Raw genomic sequence first — 24,804 nt, forward strand, 5'->3', positions numbered from 1 at the left:
AGCAGTTGTCTGTGAACAGCCCTGTGTGCTGGGACAAGGGAAATGAGATCCCAAGCTGTGTGTCTGGTGAAGGAGAATGTGTCTCTGGCTCTTCCGTGTCTGTGGAGCAGACAGAAGGTGCCTTTCAGCCTGTGATGGTTGAGGGTGATTCAGTTGTCTCGGAGTGGGTTGTAAATACAGCTAAGGCCCAGGAAGGGAATGGTCCTAAGTTTGTGTCTGCTGGGGAGAATGGCCCTGTGACTAGGGTGCATCCAGTTAGTGTCTTAGCAAAATCCCAGAGAACAGACAATTCTGGTGCTTGTAGTTTGCCAGTTGCTAATGTGTGGCTGGGAAAGGGTGCAGCAACTCTGTCTGATCAGGGTAATACCCTAGCCAGGGCACTAGGAGAGCATAAAGGTAATTTAATTGTGTTACCTACTGACAGTTTAACAACTTGTAGCAAGAAGGAAAAGATTCCTGAACTTGTTCCAGGCCAGGGAAAGGAGAATCCTTCTAACCTGTTATCGAGAAAGTCTATAAGTTTGCCTGAAAGGGGATTGTGTAGAGATCTGCCGGATGGGCCTAAGGTGATTCTAAATGTAAGTAAGACCCAGAAAGAATCTGTGGTTGCTCAGGAAAGTGTTCCTTTAGAGCAAGCCCTAGGTGAAGCAGGGAAGGGCAGAATTTCTGTGAAGGGTGAATTGCTACTTAGAAAAGCTCCTGGGGAAAGGAATCCTCATGGTAGCCTGTGCAAGCAGTTTACTGTAACTGAAGGGTGTAAAAGTGATTTAATCAAGGAAGTTTCAGTTCCTAACAGCCAGAAATTTTCTGTTGTGAATGAATCCACTGACTTTCCTTTTGAGAGATCCAGTGTGGGCAGCTTTGAAACGGTCTCGGGTGGAGTAGAAGCTGTTAACAAAGTTGAGCAGCCCTATAACCACGTGGCTGTGTGTGGCCAGCTTGTTGGAAAGACCATAGTGTTGGGACAGGACTGTCTCCATGCTGATTCTGTAAGTGACCAGTCTGTGCTTCAGGGGCTGAGGACAGATTCAGTTACTGGTGTTTCAGAGCAGAACAGTTTTATGGCTAAACGCTTAAGGATGCAGGGTAGAGCAAGCCAGCTCTCACCCTCAGACTATTTGGATTGGTGTGGTATCTCTGTAAGACAAAGTCCAGCCTTGGAATGGGTAGCAGCTGAAAATCTAAAAGCTAGTGTCTGTGTTGATGCAAGTTACTTGGCTGGCAGGGAGAAGAAAGACTTGCTAATAGCTGTTAGCAAAGAAAGCCCACCCCATCAGCCAGTAAATTCTCTTAAGCAAAAGAAATCAGGGTTTGATCCTGCAGGACCATGAGAAAAAAGAAAATTAAATTTTGCAAAGAGAAGCCACAGGTTAACCCTAAAAGGCCCAAACCCCAATGGTATTGAGCCAAAGGTGTGGCATAGCAAACATGATGGTAGATGGACACTTGCAATGGATTTGTTGTTATTGCTGATGGTGATGTTTGTAACTAATGTGTTGCTATTATCAAGAAATGTAAGAATGTACAATGTGCCTAATCTTATGGAAAATCCCTTGAACATATTAAAAGTAATGCATAAAAACATACTTTAGTATAACAAAGCCTTTTAACATAAAGTTTCACTGTTAGTGCCTGTATCATAGAATCATAGAATCTCAGGGTTGGAAGGGAACTCAGGAGGTCATCTAGTCCAACCCCCTGCTCAAAGCAGGACTAAACCCAACTAAATCATCCCAACCAGGGCTTTGTCAAGCCTGACCTTAAAAACGTCTAAGGAAGGAGATTCCACCACTTCCCTAGGTAACCCATTCCAGTTCTTCACCACCCTACTAGTGAAAAAGTTTTTCCTAATATCCAACCTAAACCTCCCCCTCTGCAACTTGAGACCATTACTCCTTGTTCTGTCATCTTCTACCACTGAGAACAGTCTAGGTCCATCCTCTTTGGAACCCCCTTTCAGGTAGTTGAAAGCAGCTATCAAATCCCCCCTCATTCTTCTCTTCTGCAGGCTAAACAATCCCAGTTCCCTCAGCCTCTCCTCATAAGTCATGTGTTCCAGCCCCCTAATCATGTTTGTTGCCCTCCGCTGGACTCTCTCCAATTTATCCACATCCTTCTTGTAGTGTGGGGCCCAAAACAGGACACAGTACTCCAGATGAGGCCTCAACAGTGCTGAATAGAGGGGAATGATCACATTTCTCGATCTGCTGGAAATGCCCCTACTTATACAACCCAAAATGCCATTAGCCTTCTTGGCAACAAGGGCACACTGACTCATATTCAGCTTTTCATCCACCGTAACCCCTAGGTCCTTTTCTGTAGAACTGCTGCCCAGCCATTCGGTCCATAGTCTGTAGCAGTGCATGGGATTCTTCCATCGTAAATGCAGGACTCTGCACTTGTCCTTGTTGAACCTCATCATATTTCTTTTGGCCCAATCCTCTAATTTGTCTAGGTCCCTCTGTATCCTATCCCTACCCTCCAGCGTATCAACCACTCCTCCCAGTTTAGTGTCATCTGCAAACTTGCTAAGGGTGCAGTCCACACCATCCTCCAGATCGTTAATGAAGATATTGAATAAAACCGGCCCCAGCACCGACCCTTGGGGCACCCCACTTGATACCGGCTGCCAACTAGACATGGAACCATTGATCACTACCTGTTGAGTCCAACCATCTAGCCAGTTTTCTATCCACCTTACTGTCCATTCATCCAGCCCATACTTCTTTAACTTGCTGGCAAGAATACTGTGGGAGACTGTATCAAAAGCTTTGCTAAAGTCCAGAAATAGCACATCCACTGCTTTCCCCTCATCCACAGACCCGGTTATAGAAGGCAATTAGGTTAGTCAGGCATGACTTACCCTTGGTGAATCCATGCTGACTGTTCCTGATCACTTTCCCCTCCTTTAAGTGGTTCAGAATTGATTCCTTGAGGACCTGTTCCATGATTTTTCCAGGGACTGAGGTGAGACTGACTGGCCTGTAGTTCCCTGGATCTTCCTTCTTCCCTTTTTTAAAGATGGGCACTACATTAGCCTTTTTCCAGTCATCCGGGACCTCCCCCGATCGCCATGATTTTTCAAAGATAATGGCCAATGGCTCTGCAATCTCATTGGCCAACTCGTTTAGCACCCTCGGATGCAGCGCATCCGGCCCCATGGACTTGTGCTCGTCCAGCTTTTCTAAATAGTCCCAAACTACTTCTTTCCCCACAGAGAGCTGGTCACCTCCTCCCCATATCGTGCTGCAGAGTGCAGCTGTCTGGGAGCTGACCTTGTCTGTGAAGACAGAGGCAAAAAAAGCACTGAGTACACTAGCTTTCTCCACATCCTCTGTCACTAGGTTCCCTCCCCCATTCAGCAAGGGGCCCACACTTTCCTTGACTTTCTTCTTGTTGCTAACATATCTGAAGAAACCCTTCTTGTTACTCCTAACATCTCCGGCTAGCTGCAACTCCAAGCGTGATTTGGCCTTCCTAATTTCACTCCAGCATGCCTGAGCAATACTTTTATACTCCTCCCTGGTTATTTGTCCAATCTTCCACTTCTTGTAAGCTGTTTTTTTGTGTTTAAGACGAGCAAGGATTTCACTGTTGAGCCAAGCTGGTCGCCTGCCATATTTACTTTTCTTCCTACACATCGGGATGGTTTGTTCCTGCAACCTAAATAAGGTTTCTTTAAAATACAGCCAGCTTCCCTCGACTCCTTTCCCCGTCATGTTATTCTCCCAGGGGACCTTGCCCATCAGTTCCCTGAGCGAGTCGAAGTCTGCTTTTCTGAAGTCCAGGGTCTCTGTTCTACTGCTCTCCTTTCTTCCTTGTGTCAGGATCCTGAACTCGACCATCTCATGGTCACTGCCTCCCAGGTTCCCTGTAGACAATCTTGGAACTTTTCATAGGAGAAAAGACATTCCAGACCTGATGTGCTGTATGAAAAGGGAAATTGAGGCACACTACCATATTGCTTTCACGGCTAACTGCCAAGATTCCTACACTGTGAACAACATTAATATCTCTGTTGATATGATGTTAATTGGGTTCCAGGCATTTGCCAAAGCTTATATAGATAAAATAGCTAGTTTCTTTAGCTCTTGGCAAAATCACATGAAACATACAGGAACCCTGCTGCAAGAGCAGATCCAATCCACTATTGTTCTAACCAAGTTTTACCTTGAGTTCATAAAAAGATTCAATCATGTTATTGAACATAAGTTGGGTAAACCATTTCTGTTATACAGTAACATGGCTTCTAACCCAATTCAAGCTGTAATAAGACAAAACCCAGAATGGGGAGCTTTTGGGATGCAGTCAGTGATGTTTGTGTCACCCGTTCCTGCATCAATTTTGCGTTGGGGGTGTGACGTTATGAGTGTGATATAATATCTCATTGAAAGGTGACAGGGCCAGAAAGAGTTAATTAACTCATAGACTGACCTGACCCATGGGTGAACCTTGAGGACTGGTTAGGAAGATATGTAAATGACTAGAGCTTTGAAATGCAAGTCTGCATTGTTAGAGGTAGAAGGGGAGATGTTTGCTCAGGTCTTGTGATGTCAGCAAACAAGTCTCATCTATTGCTATAGTTTTAATTCAAAGATAAAAAAGAAATATTAACATTTATAATGATACTTGGGTAAAATAGTATTATTGTCTATGTGTCTCTTTGAAGGTTGTGCTAACCTGTATCTGAACTATTTAATGGATAAATTACTCTGTGCTAATTGCCAGGAGATTTGGGAGAAGGTGTTAAGCCTATTTTCTCAGGCCGAAAGGCTGCTGGAAATGTACAAGAAGCCTGGGACATGATCCTTCTTCATCTCAGATCTGCTTTGGGTTTCAAGAGGGGGAAACCTTAAGCCACAAGGATTGAGATCCCCAGTCATTGACTGGAGCCACCCTGAATATGGAAATTGGATTGTAACCTATGGACTATTTCTAAAAGAACTTTTGGCAACTACAAGCTCATCTCTACTGTGTATCTGAACCTCAAGAATAGAATTCAAGTCTGTATGTATATTGATCTTTTAACCAACACTCTCTTTTCTTTTTTAATAAATTTTAGCTTAGTTAATAAGAATTGGCTATAGCGTGTATTTTGGGTAAGATCTAAGTTACAATTGGACCTGGATATGTGGCTGATCCTTTGGGATTGGAAGAACCTTTTCTTTTATATGATGAAGTAAGATTCTCAGGAATCATCATCATATCTGACAGGTGTGTCTGGATGGAGGCCTGAGGCTGGGTACTTTAAGGGAACTGTGTGGTTTGGACTTCTAAGTGACCAGTGAGGTACTGTAGAAGCTGTTTTGTGCTGGTTGGTAAATCTAAGTATTGGAATAACCACCAGTGTTTGGGGTTTGTCTGCCCCGTTTGGTTTGCTGTTCACCCTAATTGAGTGACCTCAGCTGGCTCTCACGGGCAGCACCGTCACAGAAGGTAGATATTACCACATCCGAGGTAGAAGCCAAACTCGAAGAGCTTAATGGGACTAAATCGGAGGACCCAGATAATCTTCATCCAAGAATATTAAAGGAACTGGCACATGAAATTGCAAGCCCATTAGCAAGAATTTTTAATGAATCGGTAAACTCAGGGGTTGTACCGTACGACTGGAGAATTGCTAACATAGTTCCTATTTTTAAGAAAGGGAAAAAAAGTGATCCGAGTAACTATAGGCCTGTTAGTTTGACATCTGTAGTATGTAAGGTCTTGGAAAAATTTTTGAAGGAGAGGGTAGTTAAGGACATTGAGGTCAATGGTAATTGGGACAAAATACAACATGGTTTCACAAAAGGTAGATCGTGCCAAACCAACCTGATCTCCTTCTTTGAGAAAGTAACAGATTTTTTAGACAAAGGAAATGCAGTGGATCTAATTTACCTCAATTTCAGTAAGGCATTTGACATGGTTCTACATGGGGAATTATTAGCTAAATTGGAAAAGATGGGGATAAATATGAAAATTGAAAGGTGGATAAGGAACTGGTTAAAGGGGAGACTACAACGGGTCATACTGAAAGGTGAACTGTCAGGCTGGAAGGAGGTTACTAGTGGAGTTCCTCAGGGATCAGTTTTGGGACCAATTTTATTTAACTGTTTGTTTTATTACTGACCTTAGCACAAAAAGTGGAAATGTGCTAATAAAGTTTGCGGATGACACAAAGCTGGGAGGTATTGCTAACACAGAGAAGGACCGGGCTATCATACAGGAAGATCTGGATGACCTTGTAAACTGGAGTAATAGTAATAGAATGAAATGTAATAGTGAAAAGTGCAAGGTCATGCATTTAGGGATTAATAACAAGAATTTTAGTTATAAATTGGGGACGCATCAGTTGGAAGTAACAGAGGAGGAGAAGGACCTCGGAGTATTGGTTGATCACAGGATGACTATGAGCCGCCAATGTGATATGGCCGTGAAAAAAGCTAATGCGGTTTTAGGATGCATCAGGCGAGGTATTTCCAGCAAAGATAAGGAGGTGTTAGTACCATTATACAAGGCACTGGTGAGACCTCATCTGGAATACTGTGTGCAGTTCTGGTCTCCCATGTTTAAGAAGGATGAATTCAAACTGGAACAGGTTCAGAGACGGGCTACTAGGATGATTCGAGGAATGGAAAACCTGTCTTATGAAAGGAGACTGAAAGAGCTTGGCTTGTTTAGCCTAACCAAAAGAAGGTTGCTCTTTATAAATATATCAGAGGGATTAATATTAGGGAGGGAGAGGAATTATTCAAGCTTAGTAACAATGTGGACACAAGAACAAATGGATATAAACTGGACACTAGGAAGTTTAGACTTGAAATTAGACGAAGGTTTCTAACCATTAGAGGAGTGAAGTTCTGGAACAGCCTTCCAAGGGGAGTAGTGGGGGCAAAAGACATATCTGGCTTTAAGACTAAGCTTGATAAATTTATGGAGGGGATGGTATGATGGGATAGCCTAATTTTGGCAATTAATTTGGCAATTGATCTTTGATTATCAGCAGGTAAGTATGCCCAGTGGTCTGTGATGGGATGTTAGATGGGTTGGGATCTGAGTTACTACAGAGAATTCTTTCCTGGGTGCTGGCTGGTGAGTCTTGCCCACATGCTCAGGGTTTAACTGATCGCCATATTTGGGGTCGGGAAGGAATTTTCCTCCAGGGCAGATTGGCAGAGGCCCTGGAGGTTTTTTGCCTTCCTCTGCAGCATGGGGCTCGGGTCACTTGCTGGAGGATTCTCTGCAGCTTGAGGTCTTCAAAGTTCAATTTGGGGACTTCAACAACTCAGACATAGGCTAGGGGTTTGTTATAGAAGTGGATGGGTGAGATTCTGTGGCCTGCATTGTGCAGGAGGTCAGACTAGATGATCTTAATGGTCCCTTCTGACCTTAGTCTAACAACAACACTACACAGGGATCACTCACCCAGCACTGAAATGATGCCACCTCTGGGGTAGGAATGCAGCAGCTGCTGAACAGTTTACAACAGGGTGCAAAGAAGACTCTCACTTCCATTTGAAACTTCTGGGGGAGTTTAACAGCATGTTCTGTTTCTGTAACCTGAGCTGAACAGCAGCCAGGGCACAATAGCTTGGGTCTGCACTGCAGCTAACCACACAACAGCTCTGCCATGAGGGATTTGCTCTGATTGATGGAGGAAGGGATGGGGTAGGGAGCCAGTCAAGCCTGGGGAAACAAATTCCTTCTCCAGGAGGCTTTGCTCCAGGATCTTGGAGCCCAGGCTCTACGGCCATTAATTACTGCACCACCCAGCTGGAAGGGAAGGGCTGGGGCAGGTCTCTGCACTCCACATGTCACACACAGACAAGGCAGAACGAACCATGTCACAGAATGAATCAATTGCAGAGCCTGGACTAGAACCCAGGAATCCTAACTGCCGGCTCTCTGCTCTGACCATTAGACCCCACTCTGCTTGCAGTCAGGATTGAACCCAGGAGTCCTGACTCCTAGACACCCCCCTCCACCATTCCTCTAATCCAGTGGTTCTCAGCCAGGGTTACATGGGCCCCTGGGGGTACGCAGAGGTCTTCCAGGGGGTACAGCAGCAGGCTACATAAAACGCATTAGCAAAGTCAGTGCAAACTAACATTTCCTACAGACAATGACTTGTTTATACTGCTGGGTGTGTTTTGTTATAGGATTATAGTCTGTTAAAATATGTGTCTATTAAATTCAATGTGTAGTTTGTAAAGCTAGAGCAGCAATCCAAGATGGAGTCTGAACTGCCATCTTGTGACCGCCATCTTGTTGTTTACTGTTATCATGGCCCAGTCCTAACTGGATCCAACCGGTTTTTCCTCCTATTGGCCACTCCAAGGACAATGTCACCTCAGGCTGTTTTCCACCCTTGCTAGGACTGTACCATATTTTCCCGCCACTAAAGACAGGAAGGGACTGAGCTCCCAGCCGAGTGGCGCAGTCCATCCCAGTGACTGTGTGCGCGGCTCAGGCCTGCCCAGCACGTTCTGCCCGAAGTGACGAGCGAGGGAAGGAGATTCCATCGAACCCGCTCCAGCTCCTGGTACTGCCAGGGGCCTGGCTGGGGGGGGCTGGGTGCAGGTGGGGTGAGGGGCCTGGCTGGGGCTGGGTGCAGATGGGGTGAGGCCAGTCTGGGGGCTGGGTGCAGATGGGGGCGAGGGGCCTGGCTGGGGCTGGGTGCAGGTGGGGCGTGAGGGGCCAGGCTGGAGGGGGCTGGGTGCAGGTGGGGTGAGGGGCCTGGCTGGAGGGGGCTGGGTGCAGGTGGGGGCGAGGCCTGGCTGGGGGCTGGGGCTGGGTGCGGTGGGGGCGAGGGGCCTGGCTGGGGCGGGCTGGGTGGACGGGGGCGAGGGGCCTGGCTGGGGGCACTGGTTGGAAGGGGACTTCCAGCTCAGGGGCCCTGACCGGAGTGAGCTGAGGCCCTACTACCCAAACCCCGTCCTCGCTCTAAGCCTGCCCGAGGCCCCCACCTCCCTCTGTGCCCCACATGACCAGGTGGAGGTTCAGTGGGGACCTGCGTGGCCCTGTCACCAGGTGCCTGCCCATGGGTGCCCAGGCCCGGCCCCCGCAGCGCCAGAGGCGTTCGGCCATCATCAGCCTTGCAGACATCCACCCACCAGCACCCCAGTTGCTTTCTACTGAAATTAGTCATTGGGGGGGCTGGGCCCATCCATCAGTGACACTAGGGGGGGCTGGGCCCATCCATCTGTGTGGGGTCACAGACACTCCCCAGAGCACGGCAGGGAGAGGCCAGGGCGCACACAAGGGTAGGAGCAGAGCAGGGGCGGAAGCCAGGAGTCCTGACTCCAGCCCTGCCCCACGCACAGCTGAATCCCACTTCCCCCCACAGGACTCGAGTGGACGTGACAGGAGGTGAAGATGGCTCCATCCGGGTTGAAGGCAGTGGTGCGTGAGAGTAAGTGCAGAGCTGGGGGCAAGGTCCAGTTGGGTGTAGGTCTGGGGGGGCAGGGCCCAGTTGGGGAGGATTAGGTGTCAGTCAGAGCAGAGAGCTCCCCCATCACCTGCTCGTCACACAGCAGAAGGGGAAGGGGGGTGTCTGTCCCACCCCCAAGGGCTGCCCCCTCCCATAGGAGCTGCACCTTGGCGGGGGGGTGTCTCTTTCCATTGGGATGACTCCCACCAGGGCCAGTGGAAGGATATTTTGTGCCCTAGGCAAAACTTCCATCTTGCACCCCTACCTCTCCCCACCGACCACCTCTGAAAACTAGTAATCTTAGTGTTATAAACAGCCTGTCAGAACGGGTAATGGCTGCGTGTGAGGAGAAAAATGACATCATAGCCACTTTGTACCATAATGAAACAGTACGCTTCAGCCCAGCCCCATCGCAGAGCTGGCCTAGGCTACAGCTGTAATGTAGGAGAGAACAAGTTAAAGCCTGACACTCGATCAGCATGGCCACTGCTGCCTTGTGCATGCTGGACTCTGAGGTGTTAGTTGCTATGTGTTAGTCCATGTCTTCTTGCAACACCCTGACCTGCTGCGAGGGCTGCGTTACTTCAGAAGCCCAGGCCACTGCTGAATCTCCAGTGGATGGGGCCTGTGGCTAAATCCAGACCACAGACCTGGGGTTTAAAAGGCAGGGGCTGGGCCAGGGCACCGTGAGGCTGAAGAGCAGCAGGTCCGGGGGGCTCTCCAGGTCCTTGGCCACCAGCAGCGCCGCAAAGCCCAGGGAGGAGGCCGCGTTCTCCACGCCACCCCCCAGCCGCACCGCCACCTGGAAGTACTCCCACTACACGCCGCCCAGAAGCTCCACCCACATGGGGACAGAGTCGCAGCTGGGCCAGGGCTTGGCTGCTGTGTGCTGTTGGGGGAGCCCAGTGCTGGGGCGGCAGGGAGTGAGGGTGGGGGGCACTTGTGGGCAGGGGGGAGCTTAGGGCTCTGGGGGTGGCAGCCAAAACTTTTTTGCTTGGAGCGGCAAAATACCTAGAGCCGGCCCTCTCTCTTGCTGCACAGGGCCAGATCCTTAGTTCAGCTGCACTCGTATCTGGCCTGGCAGAAAGGAAGGGTGATCAGAGCTATGGCCCATCTAGCCTGCCAGCCCACCACGGTCGCTGACTGGGGGCTCTGCTAGGAGCACATCATTAGCTGGCCTGAAAGCAGCCTCTGAGCCACTTCCCCGAGGGGTCCTTCCACCAGCCAGTGGGTCCTGGCTCAGGGCACAGCCATCTTGTCCGAGCCCCACCACTAATCCCCGTCTCTTTCCCTCGCAGAGATCTTCAGCGTTGTCTTTCGCAGCGTGAAGAAGGAAGGAGAATGGAAGGTAAGCCGGCCGGGCCTGCTGCCCTGGTGTCCCCCTGGGGATATGCTGTATCCATATATTGTGCTCCTCCCCCTCCAGCCTCTTGGGATTCATTAGGAACCTGAGGTTTTCCAGGCTGGATCAGATCCCCGCTCTGTCTAGCCCATCCGTCCCCAGCTAGGCTTGGGTATGTCTGCCCTCCCACTGCGCTGAATCAGACCCAGCTTGTCCAGCTAGCCTCATATCCCCCCCACACACACACCAGATCAGACCACTGGGCCCAGTGAGCCAGCCTGGGTGGGAGGAGGAACAGGAGAGCACCAAGCATGGGGGCAGTATGCACCATTGGGCAGGCAGGTTATTGAGCCCCCGGCATGGACTGGGCTGGGGTGTGTGGAGCAGTGGGCTAGGCCGGTGAGGCAGAGGGAGCACAGGGGACTAGCTTTCCCAGTGGCCAGATCTGGTACAGTGGGATGCTGGGCTGCACAGAGCAATGGGTTCATTCGGCACGGCAGGAAGGCGGTGGAGATGTTGGGCCGATGGCCTACAGGGCTTTCCTAGGGGAACACGGAGACCCCTTCTTCCATTTCTCCGTGCCCTGATCCTGGTTCTGTCGGAGGGCTGGGGAGCGGGTATCTGGTGGATCAGAGCAGGGAACTGGGAGCTAGGACTCACCCTGTCACCTGGGCGAAGAGGCTGATCTCCTCCAGTCTAGGAGGGTAGAACCATTCCCAATGGCCGGGTGTCCCGGTTTGTCTCCATCTCCTACATCTCATACCAGCCACTCTGCTCGGAGCTGCTGTCCTTGTCGCTCCTCACGCAGTCCTTAGCACGGCCAGCTCAGCCAAGAGCAGGCTTGGTAATGGCCCTGCCGCTCTGCTGTGGAAGGGCTGGGCAGGGAGCCGTCGGCTCTGCCTTTAGCAGTTGCTCGGCTCCCTTGGCTGTGCCGTGGATGATGTTGGTGGGCGGCTGGGCTCAGGGCAGTGACTAGCTCCCCTCTCACTACCTCAGGTGCTGATCATGGACCACCCGAGCACGCGCATCCTCTCGTCGTGCTGCAAGATGTCCGACATCGTGGACGAAGGCATCACACGTGAGTGGCCCCTCCCTCCCATCTGCTCCCCCCGCCAGGGCTCCCCTCCCCCTTGGACACACCTCACAGTCGGGGAGTTGACTTGTCTACATTCACGTTTGCATCTAGTTTCCTCCCTTTGCAGCCCCCTAGACGCCCTCCTTGCTATTGGTACCTTCCCAGCCAGCTCTAGTTCCCTTAGCCCGGCGCTTTCAGCCCCTGGAACCTCTTCAGCACTTTTCTCAGCTCCCGTTAACTCCTCGCTGCTCCTCCCCCACGCTGCAAGCAGGGTCCTGGCTGGGGAGGGGGAATGCTGGCTCGCTGCTCCAGGGTGGAGGGCACAGAGCTGAGCCAGGACTCTAGCGGGGTGCCCCCAGCATAGTACACAGGGATGTTCCCTCCCTGCTCCGTACTGTGGCAGCATCACAGCCCATGGCCCCACATCAAAGCAGCTGCTGCACTGTAGCCTGCAGAACCCCCCAGCCTGCTGCCAGCAAACATCCCTGTTCCCCTTGGCTTTCCCTCCCCCCATCCCAGTGGAGAGCAGCTGGGGTGGGTGGCTAGGACGCACTGACCCACACCCAGTGTCTGCTCTCTCCTAGCTGTGGAAGATATTGATAAGTGCCGGGAGCCAATCCCCAGCCTGGAGGCCATCTACCTGCTCAGCCCTGTGGAGAAGGTAGGAGCTCGGGCATGGGGCAGGTGGATGGGGAGCAGGGGAGACCCCGGGGCAGCTCCTTGTGCTGCCTGGAGGTGGCGCTGTCCGGGGGGATGCGCAGCACGACCTCAGGATGGGAATGGGGCTAGTATGGGCCCCCAAGAGGCTGCTTCCCCGGAGCTGGGCTTCGTGTTCTTTGCCACGAGAAGCACAGATTGTCCCACAGACCTCTCCGCAGTGCAGTCCCATGGGGAGCATGGTGAAGCCCAGAACCCACAGGTGCTGCCCGCGGACGGAGCGCTGTAGTAGAGGCCTGCGAGCTGGGGGCTGGGGCTCAGGACCGGGTGTAACGATGCTGGTTCTGGCGGGACCCAACTGAGAGTGCCAATTCAGGACAAATTGCTTTAAACAGAGCAGTTACAGCCCAAGGCTGGGGGTTTTCCACCTCTAAGGCAAACCAAACCAGCCAGCCAGAGGACTTTGGTCTTACCCCAGTGGCTAACCACAAGTCACACAAGGAATTCCCTTAGACACTCCCGTCTCCCAGTATCACCACAAGTGCCACTCGTTATGGGGACAAATGGTTATGAAAACCAATGCCCTAATAAAAGAAAAAGGGTTCTCCTGATCCCTAAGGACCAAGCCGCAGACCCAGGTCAATATATAAATCAGATCTTACCCACAAATCACGCTGTTGCCAGTCCTTTAGAATCTAAAGGTTTTTTCATAAAAGGAAAAAGATATAGATGAGAGCTAGAATTGGTCAAATGGAATCAGTTACATACAGTAATCGCAAAGGTCTTAGTTCAGGCTTGTAGCAATGATAGAATAAACTGCAGGTTCAAATCAAGTCTCTGGAGTACTGTACATCCAGAGCTGGGATGAGTCATTCGGTCCTTTGTGTAGAGCTTCCTTGTAACAAAGTCCCTCCAGAAGTATGAAGCAGGGCTGAAGACAAGATGGAGATGAGGCATCAGCCTTTTATAGTCTTTTCCAGGTGTAAGAACACCTCTTTGTTCTTACTATGGAAAATTACAGCAAAATGGAGTCTGGAATCACCTAGGCAAGTCTGCCTACATATCTGCCTTCTCTCAATAGGTCAGTTGTATAGCTGATGATCCTTAGTGAGCCATCAAGCAGGCTAGGCAGAGCTAACACCAACTTGTCTGAGGTGTCACCCAGAAGCATAGCAGAAGTTTGAAATACACACAGTCTAGAGCCAATATTCATAACTTCAACTACAAAAATGATACACATATACATCCAGCAAACCACAACCTTGTCTTAGACACCCTATTTGACCCCATTTATACAAGATTTGGTTCCACTACAGGACCTTGGTCGCAACCATGTTCTATATGGTCCCTGTTCACGTCAATAACGTGACAACCGGGCAGCCAGGTTCTCACCTGTCACAATGCCGGTCACGGAGTCTGAACAGCTTCCGAACACCCTGCCTGGCTAGCTGGTGTGGCAAAGCTGCAGGTGCCCAGTGTGGCACCAGGGGAGGGAGCGGGCCCTGATGGCGGCTGCCTGGGATTGCTGCTCGGCCGGCTGTTCCCTGGGCACTGCTCAGAGCTCACTTAGTTCAGCAGCAAGGCCAATGCCAGGTCCCGTCTGTGGCCGAGCACGGACACTTGTGTGCCAGCGAGAGACGGGGCTGGGCCCTGAGGCTGTCCTGGGCACATGGGCACATGCCCTTTTCCAGGTGGGGAGGGAGCCCAGAGCCAGGGGGCTGAAAACCAGCCTACCTCCTGACGGCATCATGCTGGACCCTGAGTCCCCAGGGGCTGGGCATGGGCTGGGCCCTTCGGGAAGCAGGGAGGGGCCTCGGCTGGTGCTGACAACCCCCCTCCCCCCTTTGCAGTCGGTGCAGGCTCTGATCAGTGACTTCCAGGGCACCCCCACCTTCAACTACAAGGCGGCTCACGTCTTCATCAGCCGTGAGTATCAGGATACAGCGGATTCCCCAGCTGGGAGCCTGGCCAGCGGCACAGTGCGGGTGGGGGGTCTCTCTCTGCCAGCAGGCCAGTGCCCCAGCAGACCAGACCGAACGACCCCACCTACCCCTTCCCCCCCTTCTCCCCCACGGGCCTGCCTCCAGCCAACACGGCTCACAGCATGCGCCCAGAAAGGCTGCCTCTGGCTACCATTCCCAGCATGCATTGCTCCATCAGTCCCAACTGGGGTGGGGGGATGGGACACCACCAGAATACTCAGTGTGTCAGGGTCACATCTGCTTCTCCCCATTACAGCGGCAGGGGGAGCCCAAATCCCCGTTCCTCCTTGTGCATCATCCTGAGTTGTACACTCCAGTCACTTCCCCCTGTGGAGGGGCTGAGGGAGGGTGTGAGACAGGGCTGCACAGGAGAGATTGTGGCCCCCCCTCGTTGCTGATGCTGCAGAAGGCGAGAACTCGGCGTGACTCTGCTTTGGTGGGGCTGGATTCATCGTTGACTCCTGTGTATCCCCTCTGGCTTGCCCAGATTCCCCACAGGTGTGCAGCACTACTGCCCCTGCTGTGCCCGTCCTGGCCCTGTCTGGGGGGGCTGGCACTGTGCTGGGGGTCCAGAGCCCTGTGCCTGTCACCCCCACCCACTGCCTTTGCCTTGCAGCCTTGGCAACAAGCAGCCCCTGGGTCACAACATGAGATGCATAGGGAGAGCTAGGGGCCTGAGAATGGAATCCACAAAACCCAGCATCTAGGTTGGGAGTTGCTTAATCTAGCCAAGACCAGATGCTGACATGAGGAGTGTGTCTTAAGCCATGCCCCTCAAAGAGATCGGTACCAAAATCTGGGCTGCAGCGAGGTGCATTTCTCCACTGGCGATCTACGAACTGGAAACACAAAACAGCTAGTGAGGGAGGAGATCTCCTTTAAAACTTGTAGCTCCCATGGCTAGGGAACTCACCCCAGGTATAGGAGGAGACCCTAGTTCAATTCCCCTTCCCTTGGGTTTATTCTCAGAAACAGAAAGTTAGATTCTTAGGGAACTTACAACAAACAGTTTGGTGTCTAGTGAATTGGGGGTTAAGCGGCAGCTAAATGTGTGTATGGGGGGAGGTTGTGGATCACAGCAGTGCCTAAATATGGGGTTTAAGTTCCTAAGCCCCTTGGTGGGTCTGGCCTTTGGTGACCGTCCCAGAAATCATGAAAACCTCTAAGTCCATAGGTTACTTCAAGTAAATCAGTAGGTGCCATTTTTTCCCCTCCAACTCTCCTTTCTACACACAAGTTTAGATAACCCTTATCACCTGTCACCCACTCTGAGCAAGTTACAACGCACACCTCTGACAAACAGGTGGTCCAGATTCTGCTTCTTGGGTGGAGGGGCTGAGATCACACGGTCTCCATGTCATTTCACCTTCAGTCCATTAATTCATGAAAGCCACGTATTTCCTGACAGCTTTTCTAAAGGCCAACTTGACGTCTTTGTTTCTCAGGCTGTAGATAAGAGGATTGAGCAGGGGTGTCAGGACCGTGTAGCAAAGGGAGAACACTTTGTTGAGCTCCCTCAGCTTCTCAGTTTTTGGTAAGATATAGACAATCATTAGGGTCCCATAGAAAATGGTCACCACAATGAGGTGGGAGGAGCAGATAGAAAAGGCCTTTTGTCTCCCAGTGGTGGAAGGGATTCTCAGGATGGCAATTATGATATAAACATAGGATGTCATGGTCAACAGAAATGGAGGTAAAGTGAATAAAACAGAGCCCCAAAAGGTCACAAATTCCATCTTATGGGTGTCACTGCAGGACAGTTTTATCATTGGGGTGAGATCACAAAAGAAATGGTCAATTTCATTAGGGCCACAGAAAATTAACTGTGACATTAAAATTATGACAATGATAACAGCCAAAAATGCACTTATCCAAGAGCCAGCTGCTAGCTGGAAGCAGAACCTGTTATTCATACGGGTTCCATAGTGCAGTGGTTTGCATATTGCTAAATACCGATCGTAAGACATCACAGCTAGGAGGTAACATTCTGTGTCAACTAGAGAACCAAAGAAATATAATTGTATTAGGCAACCAGTTACAGAAATAGTTCTGTCCCCAGTCAGGAGACTGGCCAGCATCCTGGGCAGGATGGTGGAGGTGTAGCAGGTCTCCAAGCAGGACAAGTTCCCTAGGAAGAAGTACATGGGGGTGTGAAGGTGCTGGTCAGTCACAACTAGCACCATGATGAGGATATTCCCAGCCATGGTCACAACATAGATCACTAAGAACAGCAGGAAGAGAAAAATCTGCAGTTCAGGATGATTTCCAAATCCCAGGAGGATGAATTCTGTGATGGATGTTTGATTTCCCCATTTTATGTTTGCCATGGTTTGCATCTAAGAGTCACAGAACAAATCAGAATAGAATTTGTTGACCACGTTTTATTTCAGTGAGCAGCCTTACACCTCATTATAGAAATATTCAAAACTTCACTGCCAGGGAAGTGAGTTGCCTCAATCTGGAGCAGATTTTTTATATTCTGGTGCCCTATTACAAACAAAACGAAATCTGTTTCTTCTTTAATCAAAGACCTGACTGGTGCTATGAATGTTTAAAAGATCTGCTTTTATATTCTACCTCTTGAGATGAGAAATGTCCCTCTTTGGCTAGGTTTCCAGTACAGTGTAGATATACCCATAGCAACTAACCCCAGGTTTGTGAATTCCTTGATTTTCAAGGCACCTAAACGTTAGGTGTTGCAACAATGATTGTTGTAATGTCCAAGTCCCTTTGTGAATCAGGGCCTAAGGGTTAGATTTGTAAAGAGTATTTGGATGTTTAATGGAATTTTCAGAAGCATTTTGGTGTCTGTTTCCCATTGACTTTAATGAATTTTAGGCCCCTAGGTTATTTTGAAAACCTACTCAGAAGCTAAATATCTTTATAAATTTGGCCCTAAGTGCTTATATAGGGAACAAATATTTGGTAGTGGTCACTTGAGTCTAGCAAGTATAAAATGATCCAGTGGTTGGAAGTTGAGGCTAGATAAATTCAGAATGGATATAAGGTAGGGGTAGGCAACCTATGGGACACATGCCAAAGGCGGCACGCGAGCTGATTTTCAGTGGCACTCACACTGCCTGGATCCTGGCCACCAGTCCAGGGAACTCTGCATTTTAATTTAATTTTAAATGAAGCTTCTTAAACATTTTAAAAACCTTATTTACTTTACATACAACAATAGTTTAGTTATATATTATAGACTTATAGAAAGAGACCTTCTAAAAATATGAAAATGTATTACTGGCATGCAAAACCTTAAATTAGAGTGAATAAATGAAGACTCGGCACACCACTTCTGAAAAGTTGCTGACCCCTGATATAAGGCATACATTTTTAACAGGGAGGGCTAATTAACTATTTACAGAAACTTACCAAGTTTTGTGGTGGATTCTCCATCACTGGCAATTTTCAGTTTCAACTGGATATTTTTCTAAAAGACCTTTCTCCAGTTCTACCAGGAATTATTTTGCAGAAGTTCTATGGTCTGTGTTTACACAGGAGGTCAGATGATCATATTAGCATTCAAGTCTTGGAAATTATGAGTCTTTGAAAGTTTGTCTTTGCATGTTGCCATCTGATTTCAAAAAGAAAGAGTGGGTAAAGGTTGCTTTTCCTTTAAGGCTGATCTGGATGTTCTTGTATCTCTGATCTGACCCCTGTTCAGTCAACATTTTGGAAACCAGAATATTTGTTGCACTCTCTGCCTTCAGATGACCTCCTGAGGTCCCTTCCAACCCTGAGATTCTATGATTCTATGATTGTTTGCTTCATTTGCTTCCTTTCTCTCAGCAGACAGCCAGGGTCTTGACATCCCGCTTGCCTTGTATGAAGTACCAAAGAGCCTGCATCTCTTCTGATTTATTATTTATCCTTCATGTGAGAAAGAGGAATTTCCCTTGGCATTTTGGCTGATGAGTGGTTGAAATTAACCAAAAGTTAATCACATCTGTATTCTCTAGACTGTATTAACAACGATGGGATTGGAGTCCGCTCTTAGACTCACAGGGGAAATTATGGAGTGAGAAGAATGGCTAACCTCCAAAGGCATTTCAGGTAGATGAGATGACAGCTCAAGTAACTGTGACACAATACTTCACCAAGTCATGAAGATAAGTTTAGTGGGAGTGATCCTGAATATTTTGTGCAACTAATTGTTAGATGCAGTCTGTCTAACAATCACAGAATCTAAACAGAATAGACTAGGTCTCTACCTCAGAAATGGAGTTGGATGGAGTGAGAAAGGATATACCTTCTGTGTGTGTAAAGGAGGTCAAATCTATCACATGTTTCTTTTTGATATGCGTAATCCTTCTTAACTATTCTCATGTGAAAAAGATATGTTAGCAGGATTGCTAAATTAGTGGATCATTGTATAACCAGAAATAACATATTGGGCCTATATTATTATATATGGACTACTGAACTGGGGTTTATGTTATATTGTATGGATGGACTTACATACATATAATGCCATCTGTTTAGGGCCAGATTCTTTTCTTAGTTACGTAAGTGGAGATGTAGTGTAACACCCGTGACTTCAATTGATTTATTCTATACTTATAACAGTGTAACTGATAGCAGAATCTGCTACTTATGTTCTAACTACAGTCTCAATTAATTTAAAGAGACAAAAAATGTTTCTATTGAAATAAAATGTCACTGATTTGGGATAAACTACTATTTTTTTGTTTTAGCTTTTCTGGAAACTGCTTGATTTCAGTCTATCTATCAAATCATTAACAAATAATGATATTTTTTCTAGTATATGCCAAATATAAACACAATTCAACTTCTGTTAGTTGCTTTATGGTGTAGCATCCTCCATGTATATATGCTGTTATCTGGTGGCCACTACTTGGAATAGCTTCATCTTTTTCACCTCTTAAATTGTACATCCATCTTGATCTCAATATAATTGTGTTATACACCCTCTTCTCATCCCTTTCTCCTCTCTCAGACTTTCTAGTATGATTTATAAATTGGAATTTCCCAGTCTTCAGCTGCCAACTTCTGATTCCCTCTTCCACTTTTTATTTTATTTTCTTCTCTGTAAAAGTTGTCATAGCAAATTGTTCTGTGTATAAATACAAACTTACAATAAGAGATTATACATTCTATTTAAAAAATTGATGTTTCTTTCTGTCTTTCCAAGTTGTCCATTTCAGATGGCATTTCAGTGCCTAACTCCTTTAGGCTCCTTTGGAAATTCCAGGCAACATCTAGATTGTTGCCAAATCCTGCAATATTTTATTCTAAAAAAGCCCCAGCTCCTGAAGTCCTGTGAATTTCAGTGTTCCGCTAAAAATAAAGTACATTTGTAGCCCATGTGGTTTGAAGAAAAGCTTCAAAATGTAGCCTCCTGCCAGCTCAAAATCCATAAGAACCTTCTTCTTCTTCTTCTATTAAACAAAGCAGTGGCAGAACCTATCCAAAGACACATACATTCACACAGAGAAAAAACACTCTCATGCATACACAAGCATATATTGTCAACCGCAAACATTCAGAAATTATGTCAGACTCCCAAAATCTCAGGAAGTGGGCTTGAAAATCATGAGATTAGAACAAAACCCGGATGCTTTTCATTTGCCTTCTGTTTCTCAGATTTTAGGGTTCACTCAGGTCACATTTTCTCCTCAACCATGATCACAACATCAGCATTGTCACATACAAAGTGAAATGCAGCTCTGGAAATGGCCAACGTGTGTCCACACCCCACTTATGTCCAAACTAAGGTTTAAGGGTATGTCTACACTGCAATCAGAGGGCATGAGTACAGCATGTATAGACATACACGCACTAGTTTTGATCTAGCTAGTTTGGGCACCAATAGCAGTGAAGCCATGGCAGCATAGGCTGGCCATGCCTGTTCAGAACCCTGGCTATGTATTGGGCTGGCTAGCCCACACTGAAGTCCATGCCACCACAGTTTCACAGCAATTGGTTCTCATGCTCGCTAGATTAATTGAATAATAGAAATGTAAGTCAGGAAGGGACCTTGAGAGGCCATCAAGTCCAATCCCCTAAGCTGAGGCAGGACCAATTAACCATAGGCCAGATCTGGCAGGTGACTGTCCAATCTATTCTTAAAAACCTCCAGTGATGGGGATTTCACAGCCTCCCTTGGAAAGCCTTTTCCAGAGTTTAACTATACTTATAGATAAAAAGGGTTTTTTTCTAATATCTAACCTAATTTCCCTTGCCGATGATTAAGCCCATTTCTTTGTGTCCTCTCTTCAGTGGACATGGAGAAAAATTTATCCCTGTCCTCTTATTAACATCTCTAAACATATCTGAAGACTGTAATCAGGTCCCCCCATCAGTCCTTTTTTCTCAAGACTAAACATAATCAATTTTTTTACCGTTTTTCACAGGGTAGGTTTTGTCAACCTTTTATCATTTGTGTTGCTCTCCTTTGGACTCTCTCAGTTTATCCACATCTTTCCTAGAGTGTGGCATCCAGAACTGGACACAGGACTCCAACTGAGGTCTCACCAGTGCTGAGTAGAGCGGACAATTACCTCCCATGTCTTACATACCACACTCCTGTTCATAGATCAGAAAGTTATTTGTCTTTTTCGGAACTCCATCACATGGTTGACTCATATTCAATTTGTGATCCACTATAACCCCCATCTGCTTTTCAGTAGTACTACCACTTAGTCAGTTATTACCCATTTTGTACTTGTGCATTTGATTTTCCTTCCCAAGTGTAGTATGTTCCATTTTCCTTTATTCAATTTCCTTATGTTGATTTCAAATCAATTGTCTAATTTGCCAAGGTCTAATTTGAATTCTAATCCTGTCCTCCAAAGTGCTTGTAATCCCTTCAAGCTTGGTGTTATCTGCAAATTTTAGAAGCATAATCTGCAGTCCATTATTCAAGTTATTAATGAAAATATTTAATAGTACCAGACCCAAGACTGACCCCTGCAAGATTCCATTGGATACACACTCCCTGTTTTACAGCGAACCATTGATAACTACTCTTTCAGTAATGTCTTCCCTAGTTTCCTTATGAGAATGTCATGTGGGACTGTATCAAAAGTCTCACTAAAATCAACATGTATTATGCTTACTGCTTTCTCCCATCCTCTAGGCCAGTACCCCATCAAAGAAGGAAATTAGGTTGGTTTGGCATGATCTGTTCTTGGCAAATCTATGCTGGCTCTTCATTATAACCCCTATTATCCTCTAGATGCTTATGCATTATTTAATAATTTCTTGTCCGAGTGTCTGTCCAGATATCAACGTTAGGTTAACTGGTCTATAATTCTCCAGGTTGTCTTTGTTCCCCCTTTTTAAAAGCTAGATACTATTTTTTCCCTTCTCCAGTACTCTGGGACCTCAATCATCCTCCATGAGTTCTCAAAGATAATTGCTAATAAGTATCCTAGGATGGATTTCATCAGGCCCTGCCAACTTGAGTACATTTAACTTATCTAAATATTGTTTAACCCGTTCTTTCCCTATTTTGGGTTGTGTTCCTTCCTCCTTGTTGTTAATATTAATTGTGTTGAGTATGTGGTGACTATTAACCTTTTTAGTAAAGATTGTGACAAAATAAACATGGCTTAACCATGTCTTTTAAGGGTGTGCACACAGCAGATGGAGAACCCTAGTGAATTAGACCCAATGTTCAGATTACTGCAAGGTCTCAAAACATTTTCTTGCATTTGAATATCCCCAGACTTTGGAACTGGATTTTGTGTCTTGGAACCATTGCTACTGAAAACTGAAATGAGGAAATTTTCATTGAAACATCCATTTTTCTTCTTCTTCATAGAATCTTAGAACACCAGGGTTGGAAGGGACCTCAGGAGGCCATCTAGTCCAACCCCCTACTCAAAGCAGGACCAATCCCCAGACAAATTTTTGTCCTAGATTCCTAAATAGCCCCCTCAAGGATTGAATTCATAACCCTGGGTTTAGCAGGCCAATGTGCAAACCACTGAGCTATCCTTCCCCCCTCAATCTTCTGTGAACAATAACAACCTTCACTCCAATCACTTACAGGCTGAAAACCTGAGCACAGAATTAAGAAGTTAGAACTGACCAGATTTGTTTTAACATCTTCATAAATATGTTAATAAATAAAATACCAGAGTTCAGATTGCATTGATTCCTTGGAAACTGTGTTATGTCTTTTGTATGATTATTTAGGAATCAGTGCAGTGTTTGTGAATATATTCATGAGTGACATGGCTGTGTAGAAATCTGGAAAAGTTGAACTAAGAGTAACAAACAGAATACCATCTCCCTGAGTCTTCAGAGAGCCGGAACCAATCATCCTGAGAGGGGAAGCTTGCCTGAGTCTGACTGATGCAGCAACATCTACATGAGTCTGCAGAGGACCTGAAACAATTGCTTTCAGATGGAGAAGCTTTGTTGTTCACAAAACCTTATTTTCTGAACGTTATTTTCCTTTTCTTGGAAATTTTTCAACCAGTTCTAATTTAGGCACCTTTGAAGATCCATCCTCTTTTGTTCCAATTTACTGTGAACAATTAGGAATCCATGAGAGATACCCAGGATATTTCTGATGCATTGTAGGCTTTATTTATTTGAAAGTTCAATGTCAAGCACTAAAGAAGGTTGTGCTATGTTATTACAAACATCCCAGGGCCAGTGATACAGATATTAACTAGCAAAAGAAGAAGATCCCATTACAAATAATAGGCCAGGTTATGATCTCGGTGGGAAGCCAAAGGACCAGCTCCCCAGCTGGATTAAATCATCGGCTTCTTTGGAGACAATTGGCCAGATTCCTACCTGGTGTAAATCTGTGTCACTCCTTGGGAGGCTGAGTCAGATAGAAAAGAAAATGTATATAGCTCGAGTCTAAAACTGCAATCAGCCCAGCCTCCCATGTGCCATGTTCTAATTGTCTCCAAATTTATTCCAAACAAATCCAGTCTTATGCTTAAGGAGATGAACTTCCATTCTTGCCTCTTGCTATTCTGAAGTACATTGATCTAACTGCATTGACCCAATGGGATCAGATCCCCAGCTGATGTAATTGGCCTTAGCTCCACTGGAGTACATGGTCCAGATCCCCCACTGGTGGGAATGGGTGTAACCATTGGAGCCAGTGGTCCAGATCCCCTGCTGGTGTGAATGAGTGTAACCAGTGGAGTCAATGGCCATGATCCCCTGCTGGTGTGCATGGGTGTAACCATTGGAGTCCATGGGCCAGATCCCCAGCTGATGTAAATCAGAGTAGGCCTACTGATGTCAGTGCTGATTTATCCCAGTTGAGAATCCAGGCATAGTGCTGAGCAGGGTGATAAATATGAAGTGGAACAGATTGGGTGCATGACATTGACAGACCCCTAATGTGCATCCCCATGTACATTAAGGTTCTGTTAATATCATGCAGGAGGGGGGAGATGAGGTTTGTTCTGACTCAAGGATGCCCCAAACACTTGGGTCTCTTCCAGGATCCTCCCTTTGCTGCCAGCTACATTCATTCTTGCTGAGTTGAGATGCCCCCTGCTATGTTCTTCTGTATAGTTTCATCGATTACAAGGTCAGAAGGGACTACTGTGATCATCCAGTCTGACCTCCTGGATAACACCAGCCAGAGAACTGTCCCCAAAATAGTTCCTAGAGCACAGCTTTTAGAAGAATAAGGTGAAAGGTTGGAAAATATTTGTCCACGTGTCTAAAGAAAGAGTCAAAACAGTTCAACTTTTTTTTTTCCTAAATGATGTTTCTTTTAAAAATTTTGCTAAGCTTGTTTTTAAAGGATTAAAGAAAAAATCCAAAACCGCAACTCAGCTAAACAATATGACAAAGCTAAATGCAGAAATGAAAATAATAATAATAATTGGAGGTTGACCCAAAATAAAATGGTTTTTTTATTATTTTTCAGTTCGGCCACCCAACAAAGAAAATCAGTCATTTGCTCAGCTCTACTTAGGAGCCTAAGTCACATTTTGAAAACTAAACACATAGGAGCCTAAATCCTTTTGACTAAATCCCAGTACGAGCCACATATTGTTTGCAGACCCCAGCTGTCAGAGGTCAGCTGACACACTGTGTGTGTGACACCCATTCTTAGAAATCCCATCAAACTCAATTATTTTCTGTGCTGGTGAGGCCACAGTAGGTACGTCTACACCACAGTAAAAATCCCCTCAGCAGTGAGTCGCAGACTCTGGGCCTACTGACACGAGCTTGTGGGGCCTGCACTGCGAGGTTCAGAAATAGCAATGTCAGCTTTCCCGCTTGGGCTCTGAAATCTCTCAGGTGTGTGATCTAGCCACTTGGGCAATGAGATATTCTGATATGGGGGTCCCTCCATCTCTTTTGTTGAAGCTGTTCTACTGTG

At 47.0% G+C, this 24,804-nt stretch overlaps 2 protein-coding genes across 2 annotated transcripts; one reads left to right on the forward strand and one right to left on the reverse strand.

The window, feature by feature from the left end:
* The first annotated feature begins 8,259 nt into the window (after positions 1-8,259).
* Positions 8,260-14,894, forward strand: LOC120380088 (syntaxin-binding protein 2-like). Its single transcript, XM_039497585.1, has 7 exons — positions 8,260-8,524; positions 9,329-9,394; positions 10,711-10,760; positions 11,751-11,832; positions 12,414-12,490; positions 14,337-14,412; positions 14,875-14,894. Exons 2-7 carry the CDS (start codon positions 9,358-9,360, stop codon positions 14,892-14,894), a joined length of 342 nt encoding a protein of 113 aa, XP_039353519.1. The 5' UTR covers positions 8,260-8,524; positions 9,329-9,357.
* A 950-nt stretch (positions 14,895-15,844) lies between these two features.
* On the reverse strand, positions 15,845-21,025 carry LOC120380089 (olfactory receptor 10A7-like). The gene is made up of 2 exons (XM_039497586.1): positions 21,009-21,025; positions 15,845-16,766 (listed from the first exon to the last, which is right to left on the reverse strand). The coding sequence occupies exons 1-2, from the start codon at positions 21,023-21,025 to the stop codon at positions 15,845-15,847; spliced, it is 939 nt and encodes a 312-aa protein (XP_039353520.1).
* Between the last annotated feature and the right edge of the window lie 3,779 nt (positions 21,026-24,804).

This window comes from Mauremys reevesii, linkage group 13, assembly GCF_016161935.1.
Source record: "Mauremys reevesii isolate NIE-2019 linkage group 13, ASM1616193v1, whole genome shotgun sequence".
Lineage (NCBI taxonomy): Eukaryota > Metazoa > Chordata > Testudines > Geoemydidae > Mauremys > Mauremys reevesii.